We start from the raw sequence: 18,838 nt of genomic DNA, 5'->3' as shown, positions 1-18,838 counted from the left end.
TTGTTATAATGCAAATATGTTTAAAAACCTTATTCTCAACTGTCCTATTGGACAATGTAAATACTGTATAGTTACCAATCATTGACATTAATTTTTGGTTACAAACATTAACGCCGAGCACTACACCCTTTCTCCCTTGATTGTTATAATGTAAATATTTTAAAAACTTTATATTTTCCTATGATTGCGTTAACTGTTCTCCAGAGCACCACTGCCGAACTCTATTTTAATTTTACGCATTGGTGCTGACTTCTTATTCTATAAACCTATGTTCAACCATCACTTTTGTCCAACTGTTTCTCATACTTAATTTTTGTAATGTGTATTAATAATATGTATTAATTTGTGTATGTCAACTACTAACCTGGTACCTGATTTTTGCCTTGAGGAGATGATATGACTGATGATGCCCTCAATGAAGGGCGAAACATGTCTCAAGTGGAATCAACAATAAATTCCTAAATTGTAAAATTTATATGTATTGAATAGGTGACAAAACAAACCTTTTAGCATCCTACATTCAGTATCCAGTATTCGGGAGATAGCGAGTTCGAGCCCCACTGTTGGCAGTTCTGAAGATGGTTTTCCATGGTTTCCCATTTTCACACCAGGCGAATGCTGGGACTGTACCTGAATTAAGGCTATAGCCGCTTCCTTCCCTCTCCTAGCCCTTTCCTATCCCATCATTGTCATGAGACCTACCTGTGTCAGTGCAACGTAAAGTCAATTGTAAAATAACCTTCTTAATCTGTTTACCCTCCAGGGTTCGTTTTCCCTCGGGCTCAGCAAGGTATCCCACCTGGAGCGTGAGACATGTGGCTGGATACAAATAGGGAGAATGACCAGTACCTCGCCCAGGCGGCCTCACCTGCTATGCTGAACAGGGGCCTTATAGGGGGATGGGAAGATTGGAAGGGATAGACAAGGAAGCGGGAAGCAATCAGCCGTGGCCTTAAATCAGGTACCATCCTGCCATTTGCCTGGAGGAGAAGTAGGAAACCACGGAAAACTACTTATAGGATGGCTGAGGTAGGAATCAAACCCACCTCTACTCATTTGACCTCCCAAGGCTGAATGGGTTCCATTCCAGCCCTCGTACCACTTTTCAAATTTCGTGGCAGAGCCGGGAATCGAACCCGGGCCTCCGGGAGTGGCAGCTAATCACACTAATCACTACACCACAGAGGCACACTGTAAAATAATAATAATAATAATAATAATAATAATAATAATAATAATAATAATAATAAAAACAACCGAAATGAACTCTCCTATGGGAGTGTCTTTTCCATCCTTGGTCAAATAAGTTGCTCTTTCCTTTTGTTTTCAACTGAGAATGGATAAGCATATAAACATACATAATGTTTCAATACTTATCCTAGATAATATAATAATTTAAATCATATTATGTTTAATATTTCATTCCAACTTGAGGGAGGGATTTAAATACTGGTGTGTGTGTGTGTGTGTGTGTGTGTGTGTGTGTGTGTGTGTGTGTGTGTGTGTGTGTGTGTGTGTGTGTGTGTGTGTGTGTGTGTGTGTGTGTGTGTGTGTGTGTGTGTGTGTGTGTGTGTGTGTGTGTGTGTGTGTGTGTGTGTGTGTGTGTGTGTGTGTGTGTGTGTGTGTGTGTGTGTGTGTGTGTGTGTGTGTGTGTGTGTGTGTGTGTGTGTGTGTGTGTGTGTGTGTGTGTGTGTGTGTGTGTGTGTGTGTGTGTGTGTGTGTGTGTGTGTGTGTGTGTGTGTGTGTGTGTGTGTGTGTGTGTGTGTGTGTGTGTGTGTGTGTGTGTGTGTGTGTGTGTGTGTGTGTGTGTGTGTGTGTGTGTGTGTGTGTGTGTGTGTGTGTGTGTGTGTGTGTGTGTGTGTGTGTGTGTGTGTGTGTGTGTGTGTGTGTGTGTGTGTGTGTGTGTGTGTGTGTGTGTGTGTGTGTGTGTGTGTGTGTGTGTGTGTGTGTGTGTGTGTGTGTGTGTGTGTGTGTGTGTGTGTGTGTGTGTGTGTGTGTGTGTGTGTGTGTGTGTGTGTGTGTGTGTGTGTGTGTGTGTGTTTTTTATGTCATACTGACACACACAGGTTGGACTGGGAAGGAAGCGACTTAGTCACATGATCAAATGTTATGGCCAAATAGGTTATGTTCTCAGCTAGAGTGAAACAATCCTGCGAGAGCTATCTCTCCTTTTATACAATCAACACATGACTCTGCTTAAAACAACCATCATAAGGTACAGTAAGCAATCCAAAAGAAACTTCCCAAAAGAGTAAAATGGAATATCATTTTATGACAAAACTAACGCTAAAGCAGTAAGAAATTGTTTAAAAAGGAGGTGCATAACTTATTTCTGGAAAGCAGCAGTGACTATTCTATAACAACAGACAAAGCCTGTGGAGTTACAAAAGGTGATATAATTACATTTATGAACTGTTTTGAAGGGGAAGGAGCAATTTAATTATGTTGATTATCATAAATATTGCAAATATCAAGGCACATTATTTTCTATCTACAAAAGCACAGAAGAGACCATTCTAGAATAGAACTATGAATCTTGCTTTGTAGGAAATTCCAAATATTCACAACCATTACAGCCAAACCATTCAGAAGATCTATTTTGGAATGGAATTAATATTTTTACTAAGTAACCAATAAAATGCACTAATTTAGGAAACCTTAACTGTGCTCATGATATTTAGATGATTATCATACTCTCTGTTACTTCCTTCAAAACTGTTAATTATATTTGCTCAGAAAGGAAGGACCACAGGTAAGCACTGAAAGAACTTTATAATTCAAATTAATTGATCTGAAGTTCTACCAAAATAACTTGAAACATTTCTAATGAATTCTAGTTTTCAAAAATCGAATATATACTGCTCTCACAAGAGAATAACATTACATTTGTGCGTCATCTTATTACTGTACAGATAGGACAGGACTTCTTGAACTGAATTACATTCTATCAGCTTGGTAACAGAACATTACCATGTCTCAAAAAATCATTTATTGCAAAATATCATCTAATATATCCTCAAATGTTTGTCATGGGCTACAAATATTCTTACTGTTTCATATTGCTAACTTTGAGAATGGGTCACAGATCACCCGAGCACTGTTTCCGTTCTTCCTCCACTCGTTGTCTTGTGCGGTTGAAAGCCTCTGTTTTAACAAAATCTACTGTCTTATACACTGTTCCAGTGGTAGAAACTCGTTCTGGTGATTTGGGTGTTTGAGTAGGAGCCACTGAACCACCAGCATCTGACTCCAAGTCTAAATCCAGATACTGGATCTCTTGAAGACGCTTGCCATGTGTTGCTGGTATGAAGCGGTGATTGTCTTGGGGGTAGTAATAAATCTGAAACATACAAAAAAAAATTCTTAGTACGTGGCGCACCCATCGCCCAGTGGGAAACCACTGCAGTCAGCCACCCGAGTACCGGCGGGAAAACCGAAGCGTGAGGTTTGGAGGAAATGCCAGCCTGAGCTGAACATCAAGCTCTTATTTCATCTTCTGGGGCTAACAACCTCAGTCGTATAATTGGACAGTCCCGAGCTGTCCCAACAAACATTCCTTTTAGCTCATGGAATGGATCGCACTGTAGAATTGAGATTACCCCAGGGGGACAATCCCCCGTCAACCAAAGTTGACGCAAGCAGGCATTCGGATTCTGGGGGACCTGCCAGAATGTGCGAATGGGAAGAGTCGGAGCTCCCAAGAACCTCCAAAAGGATCAAAACGAAAAAGATTTTCAGGATGGGGACCATAAATGTACAGACAATGACAAAGACTGGTAAACTTAAACAGGTAATAGATGAGATGAGAGAAAGAAACATTGGGATACTAGCCATGCAAGAAACAAGATATAGTGATGAAGACACAGTGGAGTCAGAAGGCTTCATAGTGCTGAAAGGGAAACCAGGAATCAGAGTGGGAAAAGGAAGACACACACCTACATGCTTTGGTACAGGATTCATAATAGACAAGAGGTATGAGGATGGCATAATTGAAATGAAGAGTAGGTCTGAAAGGATTTCCACGTTATCAATTCGAGCAGGGAACAAAAAATATACCATAGTAAATGGACATGCGGCTACCAATGACAAGAACAGAAAAGACAAGAAAGCTGTAGACAGTTTCTGGGAAGAACTGGATGATACACTGAAAAGCATACCACACAGACAAGTAAAGATACTTGTAGGTGATTATAATGCACATGTAGGGAGGGAGAAGCAACATAAGGGGATAGTAGGCGAGTACCCAGCACACAAGAGGACGAACAAAAACGGAGAAAGGTTAATTGAACTATGTCGAGAACACAGAATGAGACTTATGACAACTCACTTCAGGGCCAAACCGAATAAGAAAAAGACATGGGCAAGCCCATGCACCCACATTGGGGAATTCCAGATTGACCATGTGGCAATCAATCGGACAAACACTAAAGAGATTATGAACACAAAGGTCAGAAAGAACACAAGAATAGAATCAGATCACTATCTTACAGAAATCAAGTGCCTTTGGATTCCGCACAGGGGTAGACTGCCACAGACAAGTAGACCAACTGGAAAAATAAATATAGACAGAGACAAATTACGGCACAATCGATCCAAATACGAGGAAGGAATAGAAACTGGCAATGGATGGGATGACATGAAGCTGAATATGAGGAAACAGGCTGAAATATGGGGAAAGGAAGAAAAGAAAAAGAAACACTGGTGGTGGAATACGGACTGTGAGGAAGCGGTTGAGAATCGCAGGAAAGCCTGGAGAGACTGGAGCATTAAGAAGAACCTGGAAAAATGGGAAGTTTTCCTACGAGTAAGGAAGGAAACAGCCAGAACCATAAGATGGACCAAAAGACAGAGGATGAAGCAGGAATTGGATGAAATTGAAAACAACTTCAGGAAAAACAATAGTAGAGACTTTTTTGGGAAATTCAAAAAGAGCCTGAGTGGATATAAAGGCAGAGAACTCTTTATAAGAGATAAGAATGGGGATCTGGCAGTTAGTGCGAAGGAGAACTGTAGGATACTTGCAGAATACTTTCATGACCTGTTAAACTGTGAACCACCTGAAGAAGAGCTGGAGCTGGGGACAAACACAGAAGAGAGAGAGTCATGTCCTCCAACTAGAGATGAGGTCGCACAGGCCATAAGCGATCTAAAGAATAACAAAGCACCGGAGAAGATGGAATATCAGCTGAGATGATTAAGTGGGGAGGTGACAAGGCAGTAGACAACATGACCAACATCATCGGCCAGATTTGGAGAACAAAGAAGTTACCAGAAGGATGGAAGAATGCGATCATAATACCAATACATAAGAAGGGGGACAAGAGGGATGCAAACAACTATAGAGGAATTTCGCTACTAGAGATTGGCTATAAGGTGTTGTCGAAAGTCCTGCTCAATAGACTGGAAGAACAGTTAGAAAGTACAATTGGAGACTACCAAGCAGGATTTAGGAAGGGAAGAGGATGCATAGAACAGATATTTATACTGAAACAACTGATAGAACATAGGGCCTTAAAGAACAAAAAAACGGTGGTAACCTTTGTAGATTTCACTAAGGCATATGACTCCATCGACAGACAAACTCTTGGAAGAATCCTGAAGAACAGAGGATTAGATGGCACTACACATGAACTCATAATGGAAATTCTATCAGACACAAAGGCAAGGGTGAGATTCAGAGGAGTACTCTCTGAAGAATTTGATATCAACACTGGTGTCAAACAAGGAGATGGATTATCACCAATGTTGTTCAACATAGCTCTGGATGAAGTCATCAGACAGTGGAGAACAATGAATGAGACAATGGGAATACCAAAGACGCATGTTGGGGACAAAAAGGACAATAGGGCCCAAGTAGATTGTCTAGCCTTTGCGGACGACATAGCTATAGTAAGTGAGACAGAAGAAGATGCAAAGACACAACTCAACAACTTAAGCAATATAGCCGGAAGGGTAGGACTGAGGATCGCCTACAACAAGACAAAGACATTGAATACCACTGAGGATTGGACAACACCGGAAGGCACCGTGCAAAAGGTGGACAAATTCAAGTACCTAGGAGAATTTATAACAGGAAGGAATAGGAGTAATGAGGGAATAACAGAGAGGATAAAGAAGATGCGATCAGCCTTCTGTATGACCAGAGATATATACAATAAAAAGAATATATCTACAGACGCAAAGATCAGACATTACAAGGCAACGGTGAGAAATGCTGTATTATATGCTGCTGAGACAATAGCACTAGGAAGAAATGGTGCGGAACAACTAGAGAAAGAAGAGAGAAAAATATTGAGGAAAATACTAGGCCCTAAGAGAGGAGGTAAGAGATGGATGAGGAGACCCAGGGAAGAACTATACCGGAACATGAGGACAATCTCAGAAGAAATCAGACTGAAAAGAGCACGGTTTGCGGGACATGTAATCAGGATGAATATGGATAGAATGACGAAAAGAGTATGGGAAACAACAGCGAGGACACGAGGAAAGACAGGAACCAAGTGGGTAGTTGAACTCCGGAAAGATTGGTCAGAATTGGGGATCAAGGTGGAAGAAAAGGAAAATTGGAAAAGCAAGTACATACCGACTAATATGCCAGAGATCAATGATAGGGATGGATACAGGAAAAGGATTGAGAGTCACCAGTGGAGTAGACAAGAGAAGAGGATACTGAATATCTCAGAAGAAGAGCGGGAGAGAAGAAGAGAAAGGATGAAGAGGTTCTGGGAGGAGAAGAAGAAAATGCAATCCGTGAAGGAGCTGTCCGTGGTCCTACAGAGGCCGTAACGCAAGAAGAAGAAGAAGAAGAAGAAGATAAGATGATATCATTGGAAGAGGGAGTAATAGAAAAGCAGACAAGGATGATCTCAACATCTTCATACACTGCCATCTTTGAATAGATCGGCTCTCTCCTCATCAATCCCACTGTCAAATGGCATATGTTCATTGAATAGAAATTTTTAATAGCAGTTCTTGCAAAGTATGCAAACAGAGGAATTCTACAATGGATAAGGACCGTCTCCTGATATTAGTCTTCACCTGCTAACTGCAAACAAAACAATTCTACAATGAACAAGAATCATCTCCTCATATTAGACTACACCCATTAACAGCTCAACATTGGATGCTAGAAGATTAATGGAATAAACCCAAAATATGCTGTAAGAAAGAAAGAAAGAAAGAAAGAAAGAAAGAAAGAAAGAAGGGGAAAAGAAAAATATAGCAACCAATGACCTGGATGTTATACCCCTTTAAACAACATGCATCATCATCATCCATCATCAACATCAAAATAGGTTATAAAATTATATCTTGAAGTTTGTATAATTGTCGTACGCTAAGTTTAAGATGAACATTCAATAAAAAAAGCAACCTAGAAACATCGTGTTACAGCTAATGGTTTCTAAAAATAAAAAAGTTTCCAGGATTAAAAAAGGTAAAAGTGGTGTGTGAAGTTTATTCAATTTGTACTAAAAGACTAAATATACTGCCATTTGAAAAAAAGAAACTGCATAATATTGTCTGAACATGTGGGTTTTATCCTCTACTGTAATTGCATACAGAGTTCTGGAAAAAGTCTATCACTAGCTTACCATTAGTCCTGGAGCAAAGAAATCCCAGCAGAAAATCATGCTCAATCTATGGGTGGTTCACCAGCCCCTTGCGATTTAGTTTTATGGTGGGGGAGGGGGGCACAAACATTTATAGACAACAAAAAGTTAAGACAGCACAGTTGAAAAAATTAGCTACAAAATGGTCAGTTCTTAATGCTCTCTAAGCAAATTTTGATACAGACATAAAGGTTAATAGTCTACCGACTTCAGCGTGGTAATAATAGTACTATACAATAAAACTTTCACCTAAGGAATAATAATTACACAGGTATTATAAGTAAATAGAAGTACAGCATGATTATACCAATTAAAAAATTATTTAGTATTTGGCTAAACTCTGAGTAACAGACACTAAATAGAACTGCAAAGACAAAACTGACTGAGTGAGACTGCCAGATTGACGAATGCGTGCATGACCTTAACAAAGATATACCCCTGCTACCCTTCATTGCAGCACATGCTCGGCCTCCCTCATCACCGTCACTGCCACTTGTATTTAAAGATAAAAATTTCATTGTTCCGTATTGAAAGTCTTAACGTTAAAAATTAAATAATTGAAAGAGGTTCAACCTATTCAATACATAGGAAAGAAATGTAGTGATTACATTTTTATTTAATAGTAAAAATAAATGGGACCGGTTTCGACCCTAGTCCAGGTCATCGTCAGCCGTAAAAACATGTAAAACAATGCATATGAAAAAGAAAAAGAAAAAGATTAATTAAACTCTGGATCGGTATATGATGAAACAGTACGTAATATTAAGAATGGTAGTATGGCACACGCAATGATAGGCGAAGTCTCACAATGTTTATGAATATTGGAGAACAGTCAAAAGGGTCAGTTTCCACACTCTGTCAGGCACAAAGTCACAACACTATCAAATAATATATGAAGATCATAAATAACTTGAAGTCGCAGACGAATAGATTTGTAGAAGCAAACCGCCAGCTCCCGGTGATCAGCGCGGCACATTCAAGGTCATGCGCTGCGGTCTCCAACGCCAAAGTACGCTGTATATTCCTTTATACACGTACTTAACTTCCCGCAACCGAGACAAATACTGGACCTTCAGGATATTCTCCATTCTACTTTGGCGTTCGAGACCGCAGCGCATGACCTTGAATGTGCCGCGCTGATCACCAGGAGCTGGCGGTTTGCTTCTACAAATCTATTCGTCTGCAACTTCAAGTTATTTATGATCTTCATATATTATTTGATAGTGTTGTGACTTTGTGCCTGACAGAGTGTGGAAACTGACCCTTTTGACTGTTCTCCAATATTCATAAACATTGTGAGACTTCGCCTATCATTGCATGTGCCATACTACCATTCTTAATATTACGTACTGTTTCATCTTATACCGATCCAGAGTTTAATTAATCTTTTTCTTTTTCTTTTTCATATGCATTGTTTTACATGTTTTTACGGCTGACGATGACCTGGACTAGGGTCGAAACCGGTCCCATTTATTTTTACTATTAAATAAAAATGTAATCACTACATTTCTTTCCTATGTATTGAATAGGTTGAACCTCTTTCAATTATTTAATTTTTAACTGCCACTTGTCACGACTTGTCAATTCCTTTTATCAGAAGAAAGGATGAGCTTCACTTAGATTTTAGTATCATGTTAGAACATCAGTCAGAAGAAGAAAATTATACTCTTTCTGTTATTCAAGGACATTTATCAAATTTAAAATATATGAATTTTGCTTTCTACTTGCAACTTTGCACACAATATTTTCCCTTGCTAATGTTTTGTTCAGTGTTCTTCAGAATGTTTCATTCAATATTGTTTACTGAAGAAGAAAGACATCAGAAACACAAAATACTGTGAAATCTCTTAGAAACTGTTTTCAAGAGGTATATGATGAAACAGTTTATATCGGGCGACTTGCCTGTGCAACTGTGAGCTTGCGTCCGGGAGATAGTGGGTTTGAATCCCACTGTCGGCAGCCCTGAAGATGGTTTTCCGTGGTTCCCCATTTTCACACCTGGCAAATTCTGGGGCTGTACCTTAATTAAGGCCACGGTTGCTTCCTTCCAACTCCTAGCCCTTTCCTATCTCTTCGTTGCCATAAGACCTATCTGTGTCAGTGCGATATAAAGCCACGAGCAAAGAAAAAAAGTTTAGAAGTTTAGAAACAGATGAATTTCGCATGCCTTTGCTGGCAAGACATAGTGTTTACAGTACTCTTCTGGTATGGGCTAGAGCAATGTTACTTTCATTGATGTGTCTCAATCATATCCTTGGCTTTGACAATATGAAAATGACTGCGGTATGAGTGATGCTAGTAATGCCATTCCTTACCCAGCCAGTCCCTGCTATGAATGGTGCGAAAATGTTGCTCATAGGGTTGGTGCATGCATTTCAGTGGGCTTGGCAGACTGATATGTAATGGCAACTTCTGGCTCAGTAAGGAAAGTAACAGGAAACTACATGACTCCTGATTTCCCTAGTATGCCTCTTCAGTGATGCCTAGGCCATCTATGACAGCTAATGATGGAGCTGTTGAGGACCAACCAGCCTTTGGGCTGAGGACTGAACATACACATGCATGAATTTTGCTTTTTACTTGCAACTTTTCATGATATATTTTCTGTAATTAATGTCTTGTTCAATGTTCTTCAGAATGCTTCATTAGACATGGTTATATGGTTTACTGAAGAAGAAAGATATCAGAAACACAAAATACTGTGAAATATCTTAGAAGCTGTTTTCAAGTGCTATGATGAAACAGTTTCTGATGTTGGATCCCCAACAAACAAAACAGAAATTTCTCTGTAGACATTATAACCAAATAGACCTACAGAAGATTATATTTTGAAATTTTTGATAATATCAGACATCTTACTTTTATGCTCATTAGAATCATCAAAGTATAGTTTTAATGTTCACACCTTCCCAACAGATGATTTTAAGAGCTTGCTTGAAATTTATGGTCACTACTTCAACGAAGAACATTTGAAAAACAAGTTAATCATAGTGTAGAATTCAAACGAATTTGGCAACAAGTTGCCTTTACAGCTACTGAAGATGATAAGTCTTCAGCACTGCGAAAATCAACACCGCAGCTTTATCTGGCTTCACTTATAAGTGTTATACCCAGTGACCAATGCAACAGTTGAGAGATCATTTTCTGTGTTAAAAATGAATAACTTAGGCACAAAACAGAACAGGACAAAAGTGGCTTTTGCATCTTGCATTGATATCAACTGAAAGTGAACTACTAAATACTCTGAAAGAGAGATATTTTTAAATTCTGTATTTGAACATTTTGCTACAAATGATTGATGAATGTAATTCACTTATAAATAGAAAGATATGTTAAATGAATTTGATTTCATTCTGGAAACAGTAGACTGTTAAGACAGGACTATCATAAGGGCACAAAGATCGGAACATATAGAAAGGTACTGGGAGGACCGCAAGTCCCAAACAGTCCCTTCGAAGAAACTTGGATGATGAACTATTTTAGTAGGCTTTTTAAAACTCTTGTGTAGTATTTTCTATTTCAGATAGTAGTTGTAGCTTTCAGTAGTCTTTTGGTTTCTGTGAAAGTATTCCTACCACATCTGTATAAATTAGTAACAGGTAAGTATCTGAATCAAAAGATAGATCTAAGGAGGAAACTTGACTACCTGGCTGCTTGGGTAATCTTTCGAATCACCGAACGTCACTGATCTACCCGTTAGTCCCATTTCTGGATAAGGGGTTGTAGATGAGGTAAGATGAATTTATGGTATGTTTCTACAGCCACATGCCCTTCCTGATGCCAACCTCAGTTGAGGAGCTAATGAAGACTAAATAAATGATGAAACTGGGTAGGAAGGTACAAGGAATTGGCTGTGGCCTATGAATATGAACTGTCCTGGCAGATTTCTGGAAGTGAAAATGGGGTAACTACAGAAAAACATTCTCAAGACAGCCGACAATGGGGTTCGAACCCATGTGTCTCGCGAATGCAGAACTTGGCTCCATAGCCGTAGCGTTTACATGTGCGGCCACTCTGCTTGGTCAAGGTTAGACTGTACATTAAACAAATATTAATATTATTATTATTATTATTATTATTATTATTATTATTACTATTGCTACGATTGTAAGAATTATTACCGAGCTCGATAGCTGCAGTCGCTTAAGTGCTGTCAGTATCCAGTATTCGGGAGATAGTGGGTTGAAACCCCACTGTCAGCAGCCCTGGAGATGGTTTTCCGTAGTTTCCCATTTTCATACCAGGCAAATGCTGGGGCTGTGTCTTATTAAGGCTACCGCCACTTCCTTCCCATTGCCACTCTCTTCCTGTCCTATAGTCAGCATAAGACCTATCTGTGACGGTGCAACATGTAAAAAAATAAATATTATTTCTGGCCTTTTCCCATTTACCTTGGGTCAGCACTTTGAATGGATTAGCCTAGTTTGATGGCTGGATGCCTTTCCGGATGACAACCCTCTACATAAGGATGTGTTCACTATTGCATTTTTCTATGGTAGTTTACCATGTGATGTACGTATTTGATGATATGGCCATTAAGACAAATACAAACACCCAACCCAAAGCAAGAGGAATTAACCAAGAGTTATTATTTATAATTTGTAAGTCAATACTGAACTAGCATGAAGTTTATTGTTTGCAAGGAATTAACCAGACACAATTGAAATCCCTGGCCCAGGTGGGAATCAAACCTGAGGCCCTCTGAACTGAAGGACAGTAAGCTGAACACTCAGTCAAAGCACTGAACAAATATCAAAATCGTAATTTGTCACTAATGAAATGAATTAAAATAAATCAACACTAGTTGTTACAAATTAATGTACGTCAGCAAGAAATGGAAACAACATGCATTTCTGAGGGAAGATAAGGTTTATATACCAAAAAAAATCATTAAGTTTTTAAACAAATATTCAGGTCAGCTAAAATAACATATTTCAGTGTACTCTGACAAGCACCACCTTAATATCTGGATGTATGAATATTACTATTAATAAATTTAACATTAACAGAATAATATAGTTTCTTAAATCAAGATGTTGCGGTAAATGTCAATGGCAGTTAACTCACCTGTTCCTCCTCTTGAGAGTTTCTGTAGTCATCATCTGAACTAGAATTATACTCGGAACGCTGCCTTTGACCATTGCGTAAAGCAGTTGGGGTAGTCGATGGAGGAGTTGGACTAGGGGCAGCACGGGTTGTTTTCCTGAGGCTGCGGTTGCCATCTGATCCTATTCGGCAAGCTGGTGGGGAGGCCAACTTGATTGGACCTGTTGAAAGTTTATTACAGAGCATCCATCAAGCATTTATTTTGAATAATGTATTAAAACTTAAAGAATAAACTTCTGTAAAATAAGGTTCTGCTCCTAGTACCAGATTTTAACACAATGAGGTTGAAGGCTATACGCTGTGCCATTTATTGCAGAGAACGAAGCCTGCACAGCGCACGTTCTCTCTTTTTCATCCTTGTTACTATGAAACAAACGTACTGTGTGCATTGATAGGCACAGCAGTATAAGATTTTTGTTTATATAGTTTTAAAAAGTATATATAGATGGCAGCAAAGTACAGCTCTACACATCATCTTCTTCCTTTCAAATTGTGTCAGAGTTGTGTCGACTCGACAGCAGTGTGCACATAATGGCGGCCGTGAGCAAACAAACTGAACGACAGTGATTTATTGGATGTGTTATATGGAGATTCAGGATCAGATATTGATTTTATATACTAATTGTTATGCAAATGTATCTCTTGTACAAATGGCCTAAAAACCAAATAAACTCCATATCAGCCATATTTTGTCAATTTGAATTTTTTTAAATCCACTATTTCCATTATAAGGGATCTTTCAATAGTATCACAGTTTTTACACATATGAAGTAGAAAGTATGAACCCAAATGCAGTGAAAAAAAATTACCCAAGTTCAAAACTAGTATTTAATTTTAAAATCCAAAATTAATAAAAAATGGCCAGTCCAGAGGATTAAAATGTATAAAGGTGAGTAAGACCTCAATGTGTTAAACAATGTACCTAATGCACTACCAGTACTTACACACTATCTAAATAAAATAGGTACAAAGTAAAACGTGGAGATCTTGGTTGAAAAAAAACAAAACTACTTGTCCTCAACAGAAAAGAGCCTATATCTAGCAAACTTTACTGAACAGCAAGTCACAAGAAAATGTTACATATACATCAACTACCATGACTAAATTTCTAGATGTAAATTATTATCTTTCATGAGAACAGCCAAAACTCATCTTCCTGATTCACAATGGAATGGCTGTATCAGACACAATTTCCCAAGGGAAGATAAAATCATGAAGTTTTATCACAAAGGTATTTTGCCTCACCAAACTGGTAGAAAGTTCCCTGAGGAGGGGGGCAGATCTATTCTTGGTTGTTCTGAATCAGGAAGCTACTATAAGATCAGAAAAGCAAAACATGGACACTAGTAAAGGGTTCTTAAATGCAAATAAGTATTAAACATGCCCTTTTTCATCTAGTTTGCATATTACGCTAAATAAATTACTGGAATTCTGTGGTGTATGAACATTATCGTTCCATAAAAGTTCACAGCATACAAGTTATCATATTTAGCTTTAGAAGTGAGCTAAATTTATTACATGAGAGAACAGCATAGTAATTTCAAAACATTTTACTTTTTTTTTTGCTAGTGGCTTTATGTCGCACAGACACAGATAGGTCTTATGGCGATGATGGAATAGGAAAGGTCTAGGAGTTGGAAGGAAGCGGCCATGGCCTTAAATAAGGTACAGCCTGGTGCAAAAATGGGAAACCACAGAAAACCATATTCGGGGCTACCAATAGTGGGATTCAAACCCACTATCTCCCAGATGCAAGCACACAGCTGCATGCCCCTGACTGCACGGCCAACTCGCCTGGTATTTTACAAATCAAAATTATCCCAAAACCTTATGGTGCATATAAGCCAGGTAATGGAGTATCACATGATCAGCACGACATCCTCAGCCATGTTGCTTGGCTTCTGTAATTGAGTCTAGTGCCTCTCACATCGTATAGCTCTCCTCAACTGAGTTCATGAAGCTTAGTAAACCCCGTTCAACCTCTCGCTCCAGAATTAAAATCCTTGGATTGACTGGGAATCGAACCTGGGATCTACGGGTAAGAGGTAAACACATTACCACTAAACTACAGGGTTGGTACATTTTAAAAATCCAATGAATAATTGAAAAACTTTTTGGATGACTAATAAAAATGTTTTGATAAATTTAGAGATAAAATCATGAATCAGAGGAGCAGATATTATAGACATTCAACACTAGACACATACAGCTGTGGTGTCAGATCTTAAGTGCACTTATAAGGGACACTTTCTAGGCCAACGTGGTGGGTACAAGCAAGAGAAGTATTAAAGAAGCTGTGTATGAGTGAGCGTTCCAACATTCCTGGAGAAAGATGATCTGTCATGGGCTTTTTCTTCAGTGGCAGGTGAAATATAACAGAATACACATGGAAGTTCCTAGGAAATATAGGAATCCTACTTGGTATAATGGACATTATCTCTGAGGGCATTTAAACAGATTTGCTCAGCATTTTACACCAGATTCAGATTCAATTCATACAAGTATAAAATCTTGTTACATTAAATATTCAGTTTTCACTTTTTACTGGAATTCAGGATTCATGTGGTCCTTCACTAATGTGTAAAATGATATTGTTATCACTCACTCACTCACCCACCCTATACAAACTAATGAAAATTAAGTAAGAACTCTCAATAAATAACAAGTCAACTCAATAAAGACTCATCTCTCTTTTGTAATAAATTAAAAAAACAATAATAATAATAAATAATAATAATAATTTGAAAAAAAAAAAAAGCTCAACACTCCTTAATATTCCACATATCCTTTCCCATCTCCTTCTTCTACCAAATCTCCTTAACCCCTCCCAAGCTCCCGGCCAGAGGGAGGGCGTTACCCTTCAGGTAGCTCACCCCACCCCTTCAGGGTGGGGAATGAAAACGTGCAAAAGAAAGAAAAGAAATAACAAGCAACAGGACTAGAAGTAAAAACATTGTAATACTGAGGGAAGATGTAGATTGGCAATATCTAAACCATGAATTCCTCCACATTTTTAACATAACTAATAAGCAAGACTGTACTATCCTCACCAACCTTGTTCAGGCTGAGAAGAATCAAACTTCCTTTGTGGTTTAAGGTTGCGATCAACACTTGGTGGGTATGGAACACTGGCTGGAAGAGTGAATGGGCTTCCAGGAGATGGCTCATTGGAGGCAATTGATGCTGAATCCGACAACTTCCTTCCAGGTTTAAGACCACGATTCACTGCTGGAGGTGTGGGTATACTTCCCTGAACACCATCAACAACTGCTCCAGCACTCTGCCCTGACAATGGACTTGGCAGGTTGGAGTAAATGGCAGCAGTTGTGGATGAAGCTAGAGAACTGGACCCCTCAGAGTGTGGAGACGTGGGTTCTTCACCAGCCTGACCCTCAGACGCGACCAGAAGCTGCGAGTCAGGTTGGAAGTCATAGCGAAACACTTCACCATTAACTTGTCCAGGTGCAGCATTGCTATAACAATGACGAGACAGTGAAGAAAACTTCTTTCCCACAGCACTGTTACTTCCCTCCGACTCAATCACACTCGCCGAGTTTGCATAGTTGTGAGACCGAGGAAAGTCGTACATTTCATCACTCACTCCCGTCACTATCACCTCCGTTGCAGGCGGAGACACAGGAGATGGAGGTTCTTCCGCACAGTCCGAGGCACTTGTACAGTCAGAGGATGGGAGAGTTACACTACTTTTAACTGCCTTTGGAACACGCTTCGATATAATATTTTCAAGATTGAGATAACTGTGACTTGGGCCTTCCACAAGATGAGAAGGTTTTGGCGGTCTGGGAGGAGCAACTGGTTGTGGTAAGGTATACTGTCTCAGGATCCGAGTTGAGACTGTACTAACATTGTCCACCACTGTATACTTGCCGTCTCGATGCACCACACTCCACGAACCTATATCTCCACTTAATTCAACTTCAGCAGAACTATCCGATGGCCTAGTCTGTCGTATATTATCCCCATCCACGCTTGGAAATGTTTCCCAATTGACCGACGGTGGAGGGTATACAGGAACAGCCCACTCATCATCGGTAAAGACACTTTCGGCATCAGTAGTCGGGCTCTGTAAAGGGGGTGTGTTACTGCCACCTTGACGAAGTTCCAAATTAGGAGGATGCAGTTTCCGCGGAGAGTCATAGAATTCACTAGTCTGAGCGTCTCTAGAGGGCACCGATTCATAAGCTGTCCGAGGAGGTCTCTTTGCAGTTCTTGCCGATTTTAGTGGGAGCAAAGTGGTAGCTTCAGGCTGTTCCTGGATGGCTCGCCACTGTGACGTTGCTGTGATTCCATGTCGCACTAGGTTATTAAAGTCCTCCAATCCATTAGGACTGGACAGGGGCTTGCCAGAGATGCATTCGCTGATAGGGATATAAGGCCCAGAGATCGTACTGCTAGTTGGCGACACTGGAGGAGAATCGGTGCTCACACTCAATGCTGGCTCCAGTTCTGGCTGCTGCACAACGGCATTCTCCTCTTCCTCATCCTCCTCTCCTGAAAACATTAAAAAATGTTAAGGTATAGGGTAGAAAATTCAAGACAGAATATACAACAAATAAATAAGCACAAAGTAGCATGAGAAATATTTACTGGCAGTGTTAGAATGGACATTTATTAATGGAATATAACATACAGCACAGATTTGAATCTACAAATGATTTCTTCATCTTACATAGAAAAGGATAATGTACAATCACATCACAACTTAAAACAGTTCTTTAAATGGTGTCTTTCTGGCACACTTTTCCATGTTTAAATATGAAGCATGCTTTTTAAGTAAGTACCTTTTTAAATATGGCCACTGCAGAACTTCAGTCGTCATTCAAAGCATGCGCACTCAGTACGTACATCTGTAACTATTATGAAAGCATTCACCCTTCTTTACGTTTATTTGTGCGTATTGAAAATGCCTCTGACAATGAACGGTCCCATCAAGTGTGAAGTACGCACTGTGAATAGTTTTCTAAATGCAAAAGACGTGAAGGCTGTTTAAATTCATTGGGATATTTATTAGTGAAGTGTATGGAGAACACACTATGAGCGAAGGAATGGTAAGAAAATGGGTTGGAGCATTTAAAGAAGGCCGTACTAATGTCACAATGAGAAGACTTGGTGACTATCACTTGATCCTGTACTTGAAAAAACTTTTAGGAGGTCAGCGTCATGACAATGACTACCTAAAATGACCAAGCTGCAGCGACTGTCTCAGGCGACGGATTTCTATGCGAATGGACTTCAGAAGCTAGTTTTACAACATGACAAATGCCTTAATATGCTTGGAACTTATGTTGAAGAGTAGTTTAAGGTACAGGTTTACGTGTAAAAAAGAATAATTGTTTAAAAAATTGCATTACTTTTTTTCTACATCAAAACAGTACCGGTACTTACTTAAAAAACATGCCTTGAGTGTTGCAACAGACATGAAGAAAATATCATGAAGAACAGACTTTCAACGAGTAAATATATTTCTATAAATGATCTTCCACAACGCCTCAGAGTTTGAAAATATTTGAGAATACTTGAGAAAAGGTTTAAAAAATTAATAGAACTGCACATGATTTAGAATGGATTTAGAATAAATGGTTCCATAACAGATCATTTTTTTAATGTAAAAACAAAAACCTTTGGGAGAAGGGTTGCAACTCATTGTTTCTCATTCTAGATAGTGAAGAAGTATTTGTTAGTATCTCAAGTAAAACTGTGAACAAACAGAAAATGTATTCTCAACCACACAAAAATTGGCCAGCAAAGAAATATTTAACTTTATACATTCTCAGAACGCGAGGATATTTGTATATCATGGACAGCCGGTGGCCGAAGAGATGATAATTGGAATCTTACCACCTGCACAATACATTTATCCTATTTCAAACAAAAGGATTTTGAAAGAAATTAATCTACAAAGGCCAATTTTTTGTGCAGATAAGTGAACATTCTGAATAGTTCCAGATATCATCACCATTTTATAGAACTGAGGTAGAAATAACAAACAGAGTAACCAAAGGCTCTAACTTGTACAGCATCATTAGACTCCTACTATGGGATGAGGTCCTACAAAGCACAAAAATGACCCTGTACAAGTCATATTTCATTCCCATCCTTAC

At 39.1% G+C, this 18,838-nt stretch overlaps 1 protein-coding gene across 2 annotated transcripts in view; it reads right to left on the bottom strand.

The window, feature by feature from the left end:
- Positions 1-2,047: 2,047 nt before the first annotated feature.
- Positions 2,048-18,838, bottom strand: part of dos (daughter of sevenless) — a 317,510-nt gene continuing 300,719 nt past the window's right edge. For both annotated transcript variants that reach the window (XM_067142689.2, XM_067142690.2), the window contains 3 exons: positions 15,771-17,228; positions 12,678-12,877; positions 2,048-3,340 (listed from right to left, as the gene is read on the bottom strand). In XM_067142689.2, the coding sequence (XP_066998790.1) occupies positions 3,080-3,340; positions 12,678-12,877; positions 15,771-17,228 (1,919 nt within the window). In that variant the 3' untranslated portion in view covers positions 2,048-3,079. The remainder of the gene's footprint in view (positions 3,341-12,677; positions 12,878-15,770; positions 17,229-18,838) is intronic.

The sequence above is a fragment of the Anabrus simplex genome, chromosome 3 (assembly GCF_040414725.1).
Source record: "Anabrus simplex isolate iqAnaSimp1 chromosome 3, ASM4041472v1, whole genome shotgun sequence".
Classification (NCBI taxonomy): domain Eukaryota; kingdom Metazoa; phylum Arthropoda; class Insecta; order Orthoptera; family Tettigoniidae; genus Anabrus; species Anabrus simplex.
Note: the sequence above shows the minus strand (reverse complement) of the source record. Positions and strands in the feature narration are given on the sequence as shown.